Genomic DNA, 21,479 nt, shown 5'->3' on the forward strand with positions numbered 1-21,479 from the left:
ACTCGTGACTTTTCGACTGGTCGGTTGTTTTTTCTTTGTCTGCTTTCGAGGTGTTTTTACGACATACCGGAATGCGAACGAGCGAATCGAGTGTACGACAGATTCTGTGGTCTCACCCACGATGTCTACCGAGAGGGAATTGTCTCTTTCTACTCCTCATTTCCAGAATAATGACGCAGCATAATATGCTTATGGTAATTTAACATGTGCCAACTTGCGACCAAGTCGGCTTACAACCAATTGTGGTCGTAAGTCGACGACCCCCTCTTGGTGGATTGGGTAAAACATCACAGGCACTTCATGAGGCAGCCAGACAGGTTCGGTAGGTCCTTACACCCGTGCGGTTCTAAGGGTTCCCTCCAGGAAGACCTCGTGATGAACCAATAAGGGCTGAGTTGGAGGGTTGTTACTGTCTGCTGACGCGAGATGATGAAAAGCAGCAGACTGACAGCTGGGATCCTCCCTGACTCTCGGCGTGACAGGAAGCCTGGAGCTGAAGTTTAGATAGATCTAGAGATAAGGGAGAAATGGTGGAGAGAAAGGTTGTTTTTCCTCTGTAACCTCGTTACACCACTTCTGCATAACTTGTAACTTTGTTTCTGTTTCGCATCGTGCAGAGAAACAGTTACATAATCTTGATGTTGTGTCTGCACATCTGCATGAATTCTGAACATGCCTGGAGATGATTAGCTTCGCATAATGCTCGGAGGCAGACAGAAATAGCTAGCCTGTCTCCATTCAATATCAAATTGCTACCACACACATGTTTACCAAAAGTCTCATTGGGGTAAATGCAGTAGGCAATTTCTTCATGCAATATATAAAGATGACCATTAAACTCAAAGAAAGGAAAAGACAGTCCTCATACAAACCCTAACCCAGAACTAATTTGAGATCTGAGTTAATCAGTCAAATACTTGACCTTATTTGCTCAGTATGGATTTGACAGGATTTTTGCTTGAAAGACATGAGCTTAATCTTATATAGAGAATAAATCACCATGGTCTTGGATTCACTGGTTCTGAATTGCACATGGGAAAACATGTAACAGCCTGTCCTTTCCTGATCAAGCTTTTTACTGTTCACTGGCTCTCACTGTTATCTTTCTTTTACTTTCTCCTCTGTGTGATGAGAGTGCACACTGCTCATTACATTACATTTCTTAAATGGCTTAAAAAGCTGTTGCCATTTAAGATGGAAGTCACGGAGTAATGATGATTCTCAGGTGAACGACAAGGAAAGTGACAATCTCTGTTAAATATTAAATGAGAAAATGTAAAAGGACTTTTATTTGTCTGTCTTTGTGGAGAATCAGTAATTGCGTCAAAGCCACCACGTCAGCTTTTTCCGCTTTAAGACCTTGTAATCAACCTTAAAATCCTGCTGACAGGCTGGTTGGGCCATCTTGATTCATTGTCCGGAATGAAATCATGAACCAATGGATCAAAACAGAGACAACGTACATGTTTAGTGGCATCAGAAAGCTGCTGCTCAATCCTTTCCACCACCTTCCTGAAGGGGGGTCTGTTGATGGGGTCGGCATCCCAGCAGGACCTCATAATCTGGTACCTGCACAGCAAACACAACAATGCTTTTCTTGTGCCTTTAAAAACAACAACAAAAGCAGCCAGATATCCATTCACACCATGCACATTAATATTTCACTTTGATACATTTTACTCACACGCATATTTATTTAAACCGAAACTCACATTTCACTGGGTGCAAACTCTGGAGAGTCCATTCTGTATCCTTCTTTTATCAGTTTGTAGAACTTGGCGTCCACGGGCATACCAGGATAAGGACTATTGCCTACATTCAGCAGGACAATTCAGTTACGCTATGTACTTCTAAACACTCAAAGAACCAGCTGGGCACACATTATGGATGGAAATACATACCTAGAGAAAAGATTTCCCAAAGCAAAATGCCATAAGACCACACGTCACTTTCAAATGTGTAAACACATTCAAAGATGCTTTCTGGAGACATCCATTTCACCGGTAGACGAGCCTGACAGAAAAACACCCAGTGAGCACACGGAATATACAACTCACAAAGATCAACATTGGCCCACGTAATGCGCTTTTCTCTCTCTTTAACTGTGGTTAGGCCGAGCAAGCTTGTGAATGACATGACTGAAATGAGCAGAGTGTGCCAAACAACAGGTACATTGATCGTCTGATAAACTAAAAACACACATAATGCAGTTTATCTGCCAGATCTATTCTACTGGGTATCAGGCACATCTCTGACATTACCCAATAAGCTCATCACTTACAAATGTCAAAACGTTTATTAACAATCCACATCATATGCCATTTGGGCTGCAGCTATCGATTATTTAAGCATTGGATTAATCTATCGATTGATTAATTCAATTAATCGGATAAAAATACATTAAAATGTTTTTAAGTGGTATAAAACAAACAAACAAATGTTAATGCTTACAATAACTTTTATTCTGGATTCATGTTGTCTCAAATTCTCAGGTGTCCCATATTTAAAGATGACTTACGTTGCCTTTAACGACATAGTTGGAGTCTGTGTTGATGTCTCGGGCCAGGCCAAAATCACAAATCTTTGCCACTCTTCCTTGAGTCAGCAGGATGTTTCTTGCTGCCAGGTCCCTGTGGATACACTGGAAGGCAAAGGCACAATCACTTTTTTAAATTCAGCTTAACACTCAATTTCAACATTAGTATCTGCAGCACACAACTGCTGATATCGATACATGAGCCGACAAGTCACGCTCTCTTTCCTCGGCTAATAAATCTTTGATTAGCATGCGCCAACATGCATTTTAGATCCGTTCACTAACTGGGGAAGCATGGGGCTTGCTTCACATGTGTCATTTTGCAGAAAGGAAATATCAAGCACGAATGTTTCTGTTGAAGAATCCTCACATTTTTCGAGGCTAAGAACTCCATGCCTTTGGCCACTTGATATGAGAAGCTGAGAAGGTCCTCGGTGTCTAAACACAGACCGTCTTCATCAAACATCTCATCCTCTGCATCCGTTTCAATGTAGGATCCGCCTGACAACAACAATGACAAAAATTATTTGATCAGAAATGGTCATGGTTGCCTTTCCGTGGCTTTCATGACTTAGAAATGTTGTGAATGGCTGGCTCATATGCCTTTGTGTAGAGTGTGCCTCTTCTCAGAAGACGAGCTGAAGGACAAGTTGCCAGCAACAGAAGGCCTCATGGACATGTAGCCGTTCATTCTCTCACTGTAAAAGGGAAAAGGAGCAGTCTGGTCTCAGCTGATCGGAACAACACACACTGCTATCCTGATACTCTGCTCCTACGCACGTTCTGGACAGTCAATACTAGTACTAACTCCCTTCTCTCTTGCACATACAACAAACCACTCCCAATAGACAACAGACTTACCCAGCTGAATCACTTTGTGAGGCAATGTTTCGGTAGTAGCTGTCTTCCTCCATCTTAAAGCAGATGAATGAATCCCTCTTTCTGTGTAGAAAGTTAAGGAGGTCTCCAAAGCAGCAGTACTCTGTGATAACCAGCGTCGGGCCTGAAGACAAAGAAAAATGCTCCAGATAATGATCAGATCGTCATAGCCAGCAGAGTAATTAGACATAAAGCAGTGCAGCGGATCACATGAAGACATTATTCATCGCTGATGGTTGCAGTTTCACGCCACGGACTAAAATAACAATAGTGCAGGACAATATGTCAACCGCACCTCCAACAGTGCAGGCTCCCAACAGGTTGACAATATTCATGTGGTTCCCCAAGTAGCTGAGGACTTTCAGCTCTGACATCAGTGCCTCTTTCTCTGTGGAGTGAGCGCTTGCTGTGGGAAAATAAATATTGGAAATATCAGCACGTCGTGCCTAAGGATAGACACTGAACCAGGATTAAATATTGTGATGTAGTATTTATAGATTTTTAAAATGCAGCTGTTGCTGGAGGTTCATTACAGCAAGGCGATTGGTAGAAAATAGCAGTTTTAGCAGTAAAATGCAAACAACCCAATAATATGATCCTCAGAATAAATTGGATCAGCATGAATCAGCATCTGCAGGCAAATGCATTTTTATCACTTCTTACAAGTTCATAGCCACAATGCTCATTTTACAAATGATCAAAGTGCACTGTGCTCATTGTACTTTGTCTGTGTGTTGAAATCACTTACATTTGAGCATTTTCACAGCCACTGTCAAGACTGAATCTGCTTTGGAAAGTCCGTATGCAGTGGCTTCCACCACTTTTCCAAATGCACCAGATCCCAGTGTCTTTCCTTTAGACAAATACACAGATAAAGCTGTTATTCATCATCCTGTTTCCGCTCCATAAACTGGTCGCATGCAAGCGTTTCTAGGACAAAAACAGCCTTAGCCCGAGGGATGTGTGTTCAGGCACCAGGACAAGCAGGATCCTGTTTAAGGAGGGTACTTTTTTTTCCTTTTCTTTTTTCTTTTTTTAAATACAGCTAGAATATGTAAATCATATTATGTTTGCTGTGAGGGAGTAGGGTTGCATTCTTAATGAATCATGGAGCTGGTTTGTTCAGAATGACCACAGACTCCGGCCAAAACCCTTAACAGTGTGTCCATATACACAAAGAAACCATGTCTGTCAATCAGCATGGGGTAGCCTGAGGGTAGCAGCGGTGATGTCATGATCGCTGCTCTGTTAGGCTGCATTACTGACGCAAACATTCATTTATATCCACATCAATCTGCTCATATAATAATTAAAATCCATGATATGAAAACCAGGACTTGCCTTTCTGTGACAGAAGCATGACTGTTATGTTGGTATAGCTCGTATAATTGTATTGTGGATGCCAGTGTACAGCAACTGAAGATCATTTTGATAAAGGAGTGCAGGGCACTCACCAAAACGCAAGTTTTTTCTGGGAAATTCCCACTGGTGATCATACGGTAGCTGGGTGGGGTCGATGTACACGTAGTTGTTTCCGTGGATTCCCTCGATAACTTTCCATTGGATCTGATACTTGGGTTTCTGGTGGGAATTCATGCAAAAAAGGAAGGGAAAGACAAAAATACAATGATCTCATGGTTTCAAATGAACTCTTTCTTGCCCTTTGACAAGAAAGAGTAACCTTGCAAGGAAGGCACAAATCTTACCTGCATGTACTTGTAGAACACCGTGACAAGGACGACACAGAGGATGATTGCAGTTGATACAGAGCCAATTAGTAGCGGGGTGAACAGGTCATGAGGAACAGTTTTCTCTGTGGGGAAATGGATGTGAGCATGTTCAGTTATAGGAAGAGCAGCGACAATGTAATTTATTGCTTACTTTTCACTGTTTTGTCATGTTTATACTCTAAAAGACATTACAATGGAGCATTAAGGTAAGCCAGAGAGGGCTAAGCCACAGTGAAGCCCACTGTTGTCAATATACATCAAACAAATCCAATTATATTGTTCTACACACTAAAGGGCTTCACACTTCTTTTTTAGATGTTTGAATTCCCCATCGGACAGATAGACTGATGGATGGGTCATGCAGCATTTTACATTGCTGTTCGTTTTACAGCTGTGAGGAGTAATTAGTAATGAGGGTTCTGTGCACGCGTCTGTTCGTGATACCTTATTGTTTTGCTCCTCTGTACAGTGGGGTGTAATAAGCTCTTTAGCGATAAGAAGCTTTCTCTCCACTTCAAATCTGAGAATGCAGAGTCTGCAGGAACTAATCCCCTCTAAACCTGTCAGTCTTTTGTAAAGCTCTGTGTATTCCCTCCCACAGCCCCAGAATGCCCGGCCAGCAAACGCCAGGACACCTACTGCGCAAAACACTCTCAGCGCCTCCGCCTGATCTGCGGTTACTCTTTGCAGCACAAAAATCCTGCGTAAATGCCACCCAAAGCCTGTCCAGTAACACTCCTGCCCCCCCCCCCCCCCCATAATGCATGGCCACTGTTAGCATCTTCACCCCCCCCCCCCCCCACACACACACACTTTGATGACACTGTACAGCAGATGGACAAGCCTTTATAACAGGTTGGATTTGAATGCATAAAATGAACAACAGACTCGCGCTAATTCCTGTGTAACCAACAATGTCTTATGGTGCCCGATCATGACGTAAGTCCCCTTGCCAATGTTTATCCTACAGATTACAGATGACCAAACAAGTTTGAGCAACCCATTTATGTGTTAATCCTGACCACAATCGTGCTGTAGTAAATATTTGGAGTTGAGGATTAAACTGCAGGTGGGGTTAACAGAGGAGTTAAAACAAGTTGGTTTTCTCATTGACTTTCCTCTGGCAGGCGCTGAGGAAACTAACATTGAGCATTTACATTTTCATGTTTGGATTATTTCTATTGCACACTTTGTTCTGCTGTTTTAATTTCTACTGTGAAGGCAAAACCGTGCAGAGAATTGCATCAACGCAATAACGGCAACACACTCTGCGTGGCCCCTCAGCTTTTCCGGAAACGTAAAACACTTTCTGTTTTAATTGTGTGAGTGTGCATACCTGCGGCACCAACTCACCGCTGATAGAAAAGAGTGTGTAGGCCTGCTCTCCTTCCACCGTAGCCACGCATTCCAGAGTGCTGAACCTTCCTCTGCTGACGTTCACCCGACTCTCCACCTCCGTCTTCCCAAACATCGGGCTGAAGAGTGTGATTGTCATGATGTTGCGTTCTTCCTGGGAGGCATTCAGCTGCTGGGAACACCTGAAGTAATATGATTACACACTGCCATCAGAGAATCGATGGGATCATTGATTGATGTACTCAGACATTGAGAGACACATATTCCATCACACCTTCTTTCAGTTTCTTTCAGGTCATGTTGCTTTGTTTTTGTGTGCCTCTACGTAATGAGGATTGTGGATTCAAAGATAATTAAACACTGGATAATCACTTCTGATTCATTATCCATGTTGCCTGGGATTGGTGTTGCTACGGCAACTCACTGCTCATTCTTTGACATGCTTTATTGTTTCACACAAGATTAGACACACCGAGTTGTATCTAGGCAGATGTCTCCGGCTCCTACTAATCACAAATCAATTCATTCCAATCCCCTGTCACATGGGGGGGGGGGGGGGGGTCATTTTATGATTCACCAACCAATAACAAGTCAGTCCTTTCAAATCCCACAATCCCTCATTCCACCATCATCAGCCATTCGGACTCTACCCAACATGTCTTTAGTATGACCTTTAGGACCCTGCAGAAGTACTTTGAGAAAATTTGAATGTGAAACTTTAAATAAAGATCTTGGATGTAAAGTTTCAGTAGAATAACAATGTATTCGCAGAAGAGTATTGGAAATTCCCCATAAAAAAACAATTTCCAGAATTTACATTATCATCAGTGGAGTAATATTATAAAAATAATTTATCTCGAGTTCAACACCCAGACATAGATACTGTGCCTCGTTTCCAGTGTTGAAGCCATGATACCTTCTGGCAAACTGGATTCATTTAATGCTTTTGTTATTCTAGTAAGACATTAACTATTTTTTTTAAACTTTGGTTTGGCAGTTTTTCTTTTGTTTAATCTTTAAAAAAGAAAAGACAAAAACCCTACCGGTACTTTGTTTCCGGTCCCTGAGGTATCAGTTCTAAATGTCAGTGAATTGTTTTTACAAAATTCTGTCATATTCTGTGTTTGCTGTGTTTTAACATGAGTTTAAAAAAAAAACAAAGGTCACCTTGCTAATGAATGTGCATTTATGAATTCTAGTACCTATATGCTGCATTTCTCATTCTTACACAGTGTCATAAATGCAAATTTTTTCTTTTCTCTAAAAAAGAAATTGATGTTATATTTGTTTATGAATAAACAATCAGTCTTTGAAAAGATAAATGTCCGAAACTCAACCAGGAATGCATGGATACATTTTTATTGGCCCCATTTGAATGGCAATAGCCTGACAGCATAATAAATAGCCCCACTGTTGTCATTGATTATTCTGGAGATGAGTTGCAGGATCTAACCCTTGTACCAAGGCCATACAAAAATAAATTGAAGTAACGAGCAGATTGATAAAGCCTTGTTTAAAAGTCTCACCTGGCATAAGCCTGTTCGCAGTAGTACCAGGTGAACTGTGGGGCAGGATACCCCTCTGCCACGCAGCGTACCTGTCCATCCACCGGACCCTCATGAGAAACAATCTCAGGCTTGCCTATCAAACATGAGTAGAATTTGAGTAGCGAAAAGTGACTAGCAGGGAGTTTATTAATGAAATCTAATGAAGTATGTACGTTACAGGATGAGGTAAAGAACAAATACACATTTGACACAAACAAAAACTCATAGAACATATCCCCCGCATGCCAGTTACTGAACACTGATGATGATGGACTTCCTGTAGAAACAAAGCCAGCACTTACTGATCACAAAGACAGTAAAGGTGTAGTTTACTGATGCGTCACCATTGGAGACTCGAAATGCATAAACGCCACTCTCTGACATTTTCAGACGAACCAGTCTCAGCTCACTGTTGTACCTAAACATTAAGAATCAATTACTAACCTCTCAATAAACTATTATTAAACATTAACACATTATTAAAACAGTATGCACTGAAACACAAAAGAGCAGATTGTTATTTGTGTCAATGCTGACTGAAATAGAACTTGAAATACTCTTGATACTAGAATTTTAAATTAAAAATTGACTTTACTTGGCCATGTCTCTTCTTTGACAATATGCATACTGTGTTTTTCTGATTCTGATTTTCCCACCACAGACAAGGATACATTTTTTTAGTGTAACTTCAAATACTCGTTGCTTAAAGGGTGTCATTATCCAAAATGACATCGGATGTAGTGTGTCCATGCATGTGGTAAAGCGGGAACACTTGGAGCGAGTGCTTATGCTTCTTCACCTGTATTCATGGCTGTGTGTGGTGATCACATGGTCAGTTGTGTTCCACAGCTCATGGCCCATGAAGCTCCAGGAGAATGTGTGCGGCTTAGGATACGCCTCCATGTCAACACTAAGAGGCAAAGTCTCACCTGAACGGACCTGGATGGTTCTGTTATTTCTAGGTGTTGAAATTATGAAACCTTTTTCTGAAGAAAAAGAAAAAACAAGAAATTAGATATTGTTAGCAGGACTGAAGAAATAAGACCCAACACATGCCTTTGTATTGTAGACCTTCCAGTCCAAAGAGGGAAAGCAACACATTCTGAATCACTCTAACCATGTATATTTATGTATGGTTATGACCATTTGTATACATTTAGAATTACCGGTATGTTGGTTCACATTCTGGTGTGGAATAAAATGAGAACATCAATACTTCTCTCATATCGGGATGATAAATGTAAGTGATGAATTATCTCGAGATATATCATAATAATTAGTAAGCCACTGATCTTTTCCTCGAACTCTTAAATCAAGATGTTCTCACACTGTCAAAGCATTCCCTTGCTTCATATGGAAGTCAGGAGACTTGAAGCTGATTTGAGCTCTTTCTCCAAGGAAAGGAATGCAATATGTTATGAGTCATGGATTGGCAGGTAATACTTTCTGCGCCAGGTGTCATCTCATTGGTTCAGTTCCCACAAGTAAATTATTTTTTTTACACCAGACTGTCTGAAGCCTTAATCACATGTCCTTATGGACAGGAAAACAGTCTGCCAGCCAGCATGAAGCAGCCTGAGGGCAGCAGCAGTGACACCAGAAATTCAAACCTTCGCTCACATCCACATCAATTGTGCTCATAAAGCTATTCAAATCTGTGAAAATTAACCATTCATTCTTTTCTAAAGCTCTTCGCCTCATTGATTAGTTCAATTTCGGCAAATCCATTCAATTTCTCGCAACTTTAAAAGTAACTGAGACACTGCAGATTGAATGAACATGACGTGTCTTGATGTACTCACCATAAACATCGAGCCAAACTGACTGCGAGCTGACCCCTTTATCATTCTGAGCTTCACATTGGTAACGCCCAGTGTCTTCGGGTCTGACAGCGGCGATGTGCAATGTGGCACTCTGCACGTGGGTGAAGTGCTCCGCCAGAATACGTGAAGCACCGTCAACCTTTGGTGGTTGCTGTGGATACCAGACGGCACCCTGTCAACGCCCAGAGATCTCTAGAGATTAACCCCGTCTGCGTGTCTAGCTTTGCCAAAAAAAAACAAATACTGACAAAGACACACAACTGCTTAAACGTCAGCGCACCCTCACGTGCATGGCCGAACACATGAGGTGCGTGAGTGGTGGTGCATATACTAAGGAGCCAAGATCCTGAAGCTTGGACAGGCTGAACTTTGACCCCGTTCACTGTCTTTTACAAGAACAGACAACCACTGATGCCAGGTCAGAAGAAATCGCTCAGCTTTTGAGCATTAGAAGTATCCAATGCAGCTGGCAGATAGTCATCAATAGGAGTGGAACAAAATACATTTGATGTACAAACACTTTCTGCAATGTAATCAAGACGAAATAATGTAAGTGGATATGAATATTTCTTGGGGATAACTGATATTTAGGGATTGACTTCCTAATTTTTATTTTTCACCAAACGTGTGTTTGAACTGCTCAAAGACAATAAAAACCCAACACAACAACAGTTAGTACTCAATGTGCAGTACTTTCTTGCTGAATATGCCACCATCAGTGCAGTACACAGCAAAGAAGGCAGAAGTGTCTCACCGAGCCAGGAGGGGTGACCCACTTCAGCTTGATGTCTCCATTGACGTTTGTGGTGTTACAGGTGAGAGACAGACTCTCGTTCCGGATGAGGATCACCCTTTTGGGTGCCTGCATGACAATCACAGGAGGAGCGACAGGAACTGAAAATAAATAAAAATAAATGTTGCTCAGTTTACAACCTGCATGCACTGGAGCGCATCAGCGTAGACACGTGCATGTGTTCACACCTGGTTTTACTGTCAGGTAGTAGTCGTGTGACCTGACGTACTTTCTCCCAATACTTCCTGTGCACACGTAGCAACCTTCATAGGCCTTCTGCGTGTTGTGGATGGTAATGCCTTGCTCCAGGCTCGAAGAAAACTGGAGGCCAGAGGGCAGCGCTCCACTGGAACATGTTTCCAGACGCAGGTCGTCCATACTTGGATCAGTTGCCAGGCAGTGGATAGCGGCAGTGTCTCCCTCACGAGTGAGAATTTTGAAAACCATTGGTTTTCTGAAAGGATTGCCAGGATCTGCCAAGAAAAATTGCAATTTCCAGTTAAAGCTGGTGTCGGAGCCGAATGCAGGGCAACATAATTAGTTGTTGAAGGTTTTTTTTTATAACCATGATGGATATCTTCTATACTATCATTTTATGTATCTGGTTGTTGGCCAATCTTGGGGCAGAAAGATGACAGTCCCTTCGTCCCTCCACAACGACCAGATGTTTGTGTCACTTGACATATTTTTGTCTAATCAATGGAGCATACGCTTCATTTAGACACTTGGCAGTCTTTGTGTGGAGTTTTGGACTCTCCGTTGCACTATAGAGCTGCTTTTTCATTTTACGTCATACACACGCAAAGATGGGTGACAAAACAGATGTTGTCATTCACTATCTTTCCACTGGCATCACAATATTCCATCCTGCTGTTTTGTGATGTGTCTGTACTCGTATGTTTTTTGTATTTTGTCATTACTGTTACAGGTAGCACAACTTCACAGAGAAAGATTCCTAGTCTGTGAACCCTCACTGACAATGGCAATAAACACCTTCTGATTCTGATTCTGATTAACAGATGATGATAACAGTCAAACAAAGAGAGCAACGTGTTATGAACCTGTGTTTTGCTCACGTGGCGTTTCTGAGCCATTGACGCCATTCATGCCCTTCAGGTGCGGCTGAAAACAAGCCACACCTGAGAACCCTTACCAGTCATCAGCAGCTACTGCTTAAAACCTGACCCCACCCACTGCTCCCTGACACATGATTAATTATCCGACACGCGTGCAGACCTGTTCTTCGCCGTCGCATGTAGTTTGTCCCGTACATTTTGAAGAATTAACAGACTGAATAAAAATACATTAAAAGACAGCAAAACCGAGGACTCAGCTGCGCAGGTAGTGAGTTGAAAAGGCTTGAATTGTCCAGTCACATTAATGTTGATGAGCATGTTGATTTTAAATAATGTCGTTCCTCTAATTTGAAGAGTGGTTTGTGTTTCTAGCCTCAAACGTAGTTTTATGAATTGCAGAATGTGCTCAGTTCGTGTTGTAAGCCTGCAGAGATGGTTGCAGGCCAAGGGAACGTGGAGTCACAGTGGAGGGACGACAGTAAAACCACGACTACTAATGTACTTCTGGCGTGTCCCATCAGGTGTCGCCACAGCAAATCGACTTTCTCCACTTCACCCTGTCCTTTGCATCGTCCTCCCCAACACCAGCCACTCTCATGTCCTCCCTCACTACGTCCATGTATCTTCTCCTGGGTCGTCCTCTAGTCCTGTTCCCTGGCAGTTCCATCCTCAGCATCCTTCTACCGATATAGTCCCTGTCTCTCCTCTGGACGTGTCCAAACCATCGACGTCTGGTCTCGCTGACCTTATCTCCACAACGCCTAACCTTCACTGTCCCTCTTGTTGTCTTACTTCTAATCCTGGTCACTCCCAAGGAGAACCTCAGCATCTTCATCTCCTCCACTTCTAGCTCGGCCTCTTGTCTTTTCCTCATAGCCACTGTCTCTTAGCCGTCCATCATGGCTGTCCTCGCCACTGTCTTGTAAACCTTTCCCTTCATCCTCGCTGACACTCTCCTATCACAGAGCTCTCCTGATACTTTCCTCCACCCGTTCCAGCCTGCCTGCACACGGTTCTGCCCTTCCTTTCCACGTTCTCCATCACTCTGCACTGTTGACACATTACAGCGCCTTCTAATCTTCCCTGTACTTCTCCATTGCTAGCCTCAAAGCAAACATTGCGTCTGTGGTACTCTTCCTCGGCATAAAGCCATACTGCTGCTCACAGATACTTACTTCTGTCCTTAGCCTAGCCTCAACAACATTTTCCCGTAGCTTCATTGCATGATTGGTGATCTTTATAGTCCTATAGTTTCCAGGATTTATCAGATAAATCAATAAATAACTACAGTATCATCCGCATCTGTCCTGGTCAAAGTTACAGACATCTTTTTCTGCAAACACACCCACACACCCTGCACTATGCCGTGGCATCGATGAACAACAGAACATTTCCTGTTGCTCTAAATTTCAGTTCTCTTTTTGCTCCGTCTTCCAAATGGAAACAACGTAATCTCACAAAGGTTCTTATTGATCTGAATGCATTCTACTGCTTACAGTTTCGTGTGCCTACCTTTCACATAGACATAAATGGAGGCTTTGTCCCCCGAACTCTCCTCCAGGCAGACGTAGCGGCCCATGTGAACGGGCAGGGCCCTGGATATGTGCAGTACGGACATCCCATCAGTCTTTTTCTCACCCCGCACCTTTAGCCTGTCCTGCCGCTGCCACTGCATCGCCTTCACACCTTGGCAATGCAGCTCCAAAGGTGTGTTGAGCGAGACGACAACGTGGGGCCCGACGGGAGTGATAGTGGGCTTGGTGTGGCCTACAATGAAATAGAGAGAGGAATCAACTGTACATGGAGCATTCAAATCATGATGAACCAACTGATGTTACTTAAATAACGAAAGTTAGTGAAAGGATTATGTATGATCGTGGCTATGCTGCTGTCATTTCCCATTTCTTCCCAGAGGGGCGGGGAATTCCAGTCACTAAATCTCACTTTAAGGTTTTGAGCGATTAAAGATGCACTATTTATTTTGTTACTTCAAAACTGCAACATTGAGTTACACAAATATTTCTAACACTGTGTCACCACAGGGAAGATAAGATGTGTAAAACCTACAACTCCAGAAGATTCCTCTGAATTAGAACGGCATTATGTGCAGTCACTGATGCCTAACGGCGAACAACAGGATTGAAAAGGATCATCGAGCCGCAGGAATTCTACTGGTTCTCCTGTCCAAATCGATTGAGCGGTCTTTTGACTTGCCAGAGGGTTTAATTCCTGGCAATGCTTGCGTCTGAGCAATAGAGTTCAATCTCATGCTCTTACTGGTTGATTTGAAGGTTTCAAGACAAAAACGGCACACACAAGTAGCATTTCACCAGTAAGAAGACTATAAAAGGAGCTGTCAAAAATCTTATGGAGCCTCAAATTTGTCCTTCGTATTCATTTGGGTCCAAACTTTCTAAATTGATTGACTGAAATTATTTTTAATCTATAGCTCAATGTGTAATCCCTGTTTGTTTAATTGTTCAACAACTGAGAGAGTGAGTTTTTAAATTCTGACATCATCATAACGGTGGTAAACAGGCACAGCAGCAAGAGAAACGGCAGCCTCTTGACATATGAGCGGAAATTAGTAGCCACCAAGGAAATCCGAATCATGAGGGCATTGTGTTGAAGATTTTTAATTTAAATGAACACAAATTTATCTTTGCACGAATGGAAAATAATGATTCCCTTTCTGGAGCTGATTAGTGCCCCACTATTTTGAACCATGCTGCACTTACATTTAGTTCCATGAACTACTGACACCAAGGATGGGGCCCTCAACTCGGGGTCCCCAAACCTTTAACTGAAGCCACATGATAACATTTCTGAAATAGGCTGGGCTGCTCTATCCTCTGCTTCTCTTTTGATAACACAACAACATACATTTTGCCATTACCACATCCACCAAGGGGAATGGTGTGGCTGTAAAAAGCTCAAATACCTGAATCACAGGGCAGCCAACAACAACAGCGTATACATTTAATAAGATGTGACTCTTCAAGCATATGTTGCTGTTCATGCTAATGATCAGTTGGCAGAGCATATTAGTTTATGCGAGGAATTTAATAAAGATTATTTGGCAAACAAGTTAAAATATAATAGCCCAGATAAATGTAGGGTTGCCCAGGAATGGCATCCGGCATAAAACCTTGCCAGAATGAAGCATGCAATAGACTTCACTAGAAGGTTGATTTGCTGTGGGGACCCCTGACAGGACAAACAGAAAGAGGGGGAGGAAGAAGGGATATTTATATATAATTGGCTATAAAGTCAGCGCAACAACACTAATTAATGGCAAAATGAGTTAAACCTCATGATATTGCTTGTATTAATTCACATGACAAACCTCCTTCGCGCACTTACGCGTCCGATTCCATCAATTCATCGTGAACGGCTGAAGCGCAAAGTTGAACCGGAAACAAGCCCGCAAGGGCTTTTTTGAAATGCTCCTCTTAGACAGGATGTTTGACTGTACTTGTACTGTAATACATGCTACTGTTTGACTGTACTTGTACTGTAATACATGCTACTGTTTGACTGTACTTGTACTGTAATACATGCTACTGTGTGACTGTACTTGTACTGTAATACATGCTACTGTGTGACTGTACTTGTACTCTAACATTCTATCTAATAAATATATTCATCATCATCATCAACCGCGCTCTCCAAAGATGCGCGTGAGCGGCCTCTGGTCACAGCATGCGCAGACGCAGAGTTTGGACCATATGTTCGCGTTAAGAAAGCCCTTTGAGTTAATGACGGATTCGTGGGAATGCAATGAAAATAACCCGAACAACAAGAACGCGTTTTTGGACGTCAAGCAGACGCGTAACGTGATTCTACTTTAGCAAACTAAACCACACGCCGGGATAATGCCATAAACATACACTCATATGGCGATACTTTATCCAAGTAAAGGCATCGGTTCTCTGCGACCTGCCCAGGAGCAGGTTATAACGCCTTCCGAAGAGTCAGGAATTATCAATGAGTTTCCATGACGGTTATTTGAGGCTCAGCGCACTGGAAAACCAGCATCAACCTGTCGCCTTCATCAAGCAGAAGACGAGCACAAAGTCGCACTCGTGTCTGCTTAGTGACTTTATTTTTTATTTTTTTTACGTTGATGACGCCCCGGGCTTTGAATAAAACATTCATTCCTATCGCCGCACGCTCGGGTCCGCTTTCCTCGTCAGGTTTCAGCTGTTTTATCATTAGTCTGAAGCTCTGGTTGCATCACGTCCCAGAACAAAGAAAAGAGCGGAGAAACGCATATAAAGTCCACACGGAGCACGTGGGGCAATTCAGCACTCTATCATCTGGATTTTCTTTATTTGTATTTTTTTTTTTTAATCTTAATGTGATACATGGAATTGAACGAGTCACCAAAATATAACCAAGCCTTTATCTTACTGCGTAAACAGACGCGTTACCTGCATCAAGTCAGTGTAAGTCTTACCCGCGTGGAAGCTTAAGTGTAAAACAACAGACAGCAGTATCCAGTGGTATTCCATCGTTATTATTCCATGGGTTTAACTGTGAAGGTGTTTTTTTTTCCTCCTCTGAAGTTATCCACTCGTCTTTGCGCGGTGAAGTTCAGTGCGTGTCTGTGACCGAGACGCGCTCGCACGTCTTTAAAGGCGCAGGCAGATGCTCAGGGCACTGAGGGCAGCTCCCAGCAGCAGCAGCAGTCGGACCCAATCTGTTAACATGCTGCTCCCCTACTGCGCGCCAGAGACGACGGCGCAGGCCGACCAGGTATCTCCAACTGACTGTGGCGTCAACATGTTTGCGTGAGCCGGCGGTGGAGCCTATTAACGCACACACGCACACACACGCACCCACACGCAGAGGGAGGGAGGCGATTTAGGACCTGCGCCTGCTTCCCCGACAATAAACCCAAACGCAGAGACGGTTTTGATCTATTCCCGAAATATTAAACGTCGTAATGTATATATAAAAAAAGATGGATGGTAAATTTGCACACAACTTTGAAAGCACACTCATTTTAATTATGAAATGCTGATTAAAATAAACGCATGATTTAGCATTTTGATATATTTCTCCATGAATTAATACGAGAAGACTGCATGACGACACCCCTTTGGCCCCCAGCCACCTGGTTTCACGCATAACCTTTATTCAACACGCACGCATTCGCCATTCACATGCAGGCCTAATTTTCCATTCTTCCTGCTGACTATTATGTGTGAATAGATGGTGCAGTTGACAGCTGTCCATTATAACATATGTAGGTCTATAGGTTGATCTCTAAGTGATTCTACATGTAATCATGCAGCTGTGATGATATCACCAGTTTTAGGGAAAGGTTTTTGAGTGGACTTAACATCTACTCCTCATGACGGTGCAGTATAGCTTAAAATACTTTTTATTATGTCAGTCATTAGACCGCATTAGTTTGTTGGGATCACTGACAGATGTATACGAATAAAGAAGCTGGATTGCACTCTGGAGAGCACATTCCCCAAGACTGAACAATCCTATTTTATGTCTGTTTGCTTGTTTGTCTCATGTCCCACCTCCATACAAAGGTTCAAGTAAAACGGTTCAACAATCTTGTGTAAAGAAGGAAAAAGTTGAAAAGTGTGTTTTCTGGCAAAGTGAAACAGAAATCCTGACTTTGGCCTTTTTTAAACAGATCTGTACCAAACGACATGCATGGGCTCTCTTCTGGCTCAAGACGCACTGTCCCACAGTTGCACATGGACAGATAAGACCATCTCCTCCTTGATGGAGTAATCAACTAAAGTGGGATGAAGAAAATTTGAGTCTGGAAATCTGTGAAAAACATTGGATGTTACATTTCCCATTATGCCCCTCCAAAACATATTTTGTATTTATATCTAACCAGTCGGTTTTGTACTCTTATATTTTTTAACTCAGCACCCCCCAGGTTCTAACACAGGTCTTCTCTCAAATATTTGAAGTTCTGTGCCTAACTAAAGCTGATAACATAATTTGCTTTCACAGACTTCAGAGATACTAAAACAAGACACATTATTATTATTTTTTTTTTATAACATTGGCGAAGCACCTTTTAAAATTAATTAGAGTTGTCTATTGTCAAATAATTTCAGAAAGCTGAACACAATTCTATTTAGCCTTCAAAAAATATGCAAATTAAAGCTTTGCCTGTGGTTGTGGTTTACATGAACCAAAACGAAACACCCTGTGTGGTAAATGCGACATGTAACCTTGTGCAGCAAGTGGCAACAAACAGTTCTATTGTGCTATTTTTTGCTAGGGGTTAAAAATGTCACTCCCAAATCATATTAAGAAATTTCCTCAAATAAAAGGCTCGTAATCAACTACAATCCCCAAAGATACTTGGATAAAAAAATAAATATTTTAACTTGTACTCTTCAGAAATTAGACAAGTTGCCTATATATGTAGATTGTGTTTGGTCATGGATGGATTTACAATAACAACCTCCAATTTGCATAGTGTGTGCGAAGTTGTTTTATATATATCGGTAGAAGGATGCTGAGGATGGAACCGCCAGGGAACAGGGCTAGAGGACGACCCAGGAGAAGACACATGGACGTAGTGAGGGAGGACATGAGGCTGGTGTTGGGGAGGACGATGCAAAGGACAGGGTGAAGTGGAGAAAGTTGATTTGCTGTGGCGAACCCTCACGGGACAAGCAGAATGTACAGTAGTAGTAGACACTGACACATTTTTCACCGATCCACACTTGTGAAACATGCTTATATTGACAGAATTACAGGTACAGAATATGCAAAACCACAGTCTCAGGTCTGAATAGATTCTCTCCGTCATTTCTCATGATGTTAGTACAACAGTTCGGTTACATAGGCTATAATGGTTCAGGCATTGTGAAACCAAATATCCAATTTGATTTCAACAAACCATTAACTCCTGTAAAAGATTCATCAATTGTCACAGATCGATTTTTCCAAACATAAAAATGTGTTGGCATAAATACATACACACACACATATATATATATATAAACACCCATCTCATTTAAATCCTCTAGTCTAAAGGGAAGACACAGCTATAGAGAGATGTGAGAAATATGATAAGTTAAATATTGTATTTGTACACACCCACTTAAGCAATGGACTCGTAGTGCAAAGTTACAGGAGTCTCTGTGAGGTATATTCAAATTGTCAGACCGACCAAGCTACTCTTGTTAAAGTGAACAAAAGATAATGCAGACGTCTGCATTTCTGTGTAAATAACATGTGATGCATAAATGAAGACATACATACAGGGACACAAAAAGTACACTCGTGTGTGTGTGTGTGTGTGTGTGTGTGTGTGTGCGTGTGTGTGTGTGTGCGTTTTAGTTGATGACCTGTTAGGAACCTGCCGAACCTTCAATAGCAGACAATCTGACCCCAGAACAACTGCTCTTTGTTTCTTGTCTGTGCAATTACACCCCCCAAACTGAAGTGTCAATAACAATGGAAATAATATCATGTACCGTAAATCTCCATGCAAGCGCACGCACACACACACACATGCAGGAATTGGCAAATCCCTCAAGGGAAAACACAATTATCCAGCCAAATATACAAAACTAAGCACACTTAAACTATTAAAAAATAACAGTTATAGTAAATGCAAGCACTTAAGCAACACGTGGTGTTGATAAATAACCTCAGACTAGAACGTCAAATGGAATTATAAAACCAAATGATTCAACTTGGCCAAAAAGTGGAAAATTAACCTCAACAAAACAAGAGTTAAAAAGATATCTGGCCAGAGATGCTAAATTAACAGACTGACGAGCAACTATTTAATCAAGGTGGAAATTTAGTAATAAATGAACAAATAGTTAAAAAGGAAAACTAATACCATTGTTGATAATCCCTGCTGTAAATGTTATCATGTAACATGCAGCTGGGTGCAGTGTCGTTTCCTCAGCCTTATGATCTGCCTCCACTCCCATTTTGCATCAAACGTGTGTACTAAAAATCCTATTGGTGTGCCATGAATTTATCAGAGCCGTGGCCATGGCCACACATTCTAAATTACACCAAAACACCAAGTAAAAATGATCAATGGGTCAGACAAAATACACAGCCTAACAACACACCTGCCTCTGCAACTAGGGGGAAAGCGGGGATTGACAAGTTATCATTGTGGATAAGATGTAGAGCACAAAACCAGAATTAAACCAAATAACAAGGATAGATGGTTGGACCATGTGCAGAAAACTTGATGGGGTTAAAGGAGACTCAATATCCTGAAACAAAGATAAATGTGAGAGAAGAAGGCACGAGCAGGGTGCAATGATGAACCAACATGAAAAGAGGCCTCGGGAGGGGGAACAATCCAGAACAGCGGGCAGGAGGATACAAGAGGCCAAAAAACAACCCATGATAATGATGATGCCAGGAAGTGCAAATTCAAAAACACAGCATGGAAGTCATCATAAAACATGACAAACACCGTAATCATTATGGCTATCAAATTTAACTATGATTCATGATAGAATCTCTGCAAATTTTTTATAACAAGTCGAAACAAATTCAATCTGAGACGCATCCGAAATAACTATTTTGGCGTCCTGACTGAAAAAAATTTGAACAGATTTTGTGTAAATTTAGCCTAGTGCTGCGGACATGAAGCTGTCATAACACTTCTTCTTCTTCTTCTTGCCATAGTCCGACCTGAAAACGGCTGTTCAGCTCTCACCACCAACAGGAGTGAAATGGTATGCTTTCAGTTTTTATTTACTACTGCTACCTTATTAACCCCTTTGACCTCAAATGGGGTCACAAAAGCATCTTATAATCGAGCTTGAATACAAATATTTAGCGTTTTCATCAGGGACTGTTGGTTTTCACCATAAAGAAGGTAGTGTTGAGAGGCCAGAGGTGCTCCGAAAATCACCAAAAAACAGCTACTCTCACTAATTTGGTTCCAACAAAACTAATGGAGGCAAATTATTGCCTTTATTTTGCTTGTGGTATTGAACCCTTCATGGTTCACATGACTATCTTATTTAGAAGCAGTAAGAATTACAAAATGTGCACTTATTAGTGGTTCTACTCAATGGTGTGAACTGTCAACTTTATGCTTCCTTCAATTTTATTCCTTTTATTTTATGATCACATAAACTTGTCAGTCTCTCCTGGCCATGATTCTTTGTTTGTTTGGAGCCATAAAACTATCAACATGATGCTATCAATCTGCAATGAAACTCTGAGTCGTAGAGAGGAAGTACTGGCTTGACACGGCTATAATGTCTGCACTCTTATTGTCAAGCAGGGAGGCCCGGCTGTCATTTCTCCGTCAGTCTGTTGACATCAAAATCCTGTTTCCCAGGGAGGAAAGTCTATTTTTTGCAAGATGTCAGACACAATTAAAAACGGTGAGGAGATATGTGGAACTGTCAACATTGTGAGAAAAGTTTATATTAATGATTCGCTATTATTATTATATCCTCTGGAGGCAACTATCGTATCCATACATTTTCTTGTAAGAGAGACGATTGTAACGATATTACGATTGTCAGCTTTTCTGGTCACGGCAGCTGCTAGACTCTAGCAGCTAGAGTCTATTCCAGCTTGCTACGGGTGAGAGGCCGGGTACATCTCGAATGTGTCGCCAGCACATCGCGGGGCCACACAGAGACAGACGACCACTCATGCACAAAACTCATACACTACAGACAATTTAGAGTAATGAATTCACCTAAATTGCATGTTCGTGGTGATGGGAGGAAACCGGAGAATCCGTAAA

At 41.9% G+C, this 21,479-nt stretch overlaps 1 protein-coding gene across 1 annotated transcript; it reads right to left on the minus strand.

The window, feature by feature from the left end:
* Window positions 1-330: 330 nt before the first annotated feature.
* Window positions 331-16,254, minus strand: kita (KIT proto-oncogene, receptor tyrosine kinase a). The gene is made up of 21 exons (XM_068743745.1): window positions 16,200-16,254; window positions 13,253-13,507; window positions 10,853-11,137; window positions 10,626-10,765; window positions 9,851-10,043; window positions 8,848-9,034; window positions 8,351-8,466; window positions 8,028-8,142; window positions 6,499-6,683; window positions 5,122-5,228; window positions 4,870-4,996; window positions 4,164-4,268; window positions 3,711-3,821; window positions 3,398-3,539; window positions 3,140-3,234; window positions 2,907-3,037; window positions 2,519-2,641; window positions 1,902-2,013; window positions 1,713-1,812; window positions 1,464-1,569; window positions 331-510 (listed from the first exon to the last, which is right to left on the minus strand). Exons 1-21 carry the CDS (start codon window positions 16,252-16,254, stop codon window positions 331-333), a joined length of 2,970 nt encoding a protein of 989 aa, XP_068599846.1.
* Between the last annotated feature and the right edge of the window lie 5,225 nt (window positions 16,255-21,479).

This window comes from Brachionichthys hirsutus, chromosome 9 (assembly GCF_040956055.1).
Source record: "Brachionichthys hirsutus isolate HB-005 chromosome 9, CSIRO-AGI_Bhir_v1, whole genome shotgun sequence".
In the NCBI taxonomy this organism is placed as follows: domain Eukaryota; kingdom Metazoa; phylum Chordata; class Actinopteri; order Lophiiformes; family Brachionichthyidae; genus Brachionichthys; species Brachionichthys hirsutus.

Bases quoted from the DNA above. Each gene is read 5' to 3' on its own strand.
- kita (XM_068743745.1), bottom strand. From the start codon at position 16,254: ATGGAATACCACTGGATACTGCTGTCTGTTGTTTTACACTTAAGCTTC. The intron at 13,508-16,199 runs GTAAGACTTACA...ATTTCATTGTAG, and splicing joins ACACTTAAGCTTCCACGCGG to GCCACACCAAGCCCACTATC. The intron at 5,229-6,498 runs GTGAGTTGGTGC...ATTTCCCCACAG, and splicing joins CACACTCTTTTCTATCAGCG to AGAAAACTGTTCCTCATGAC.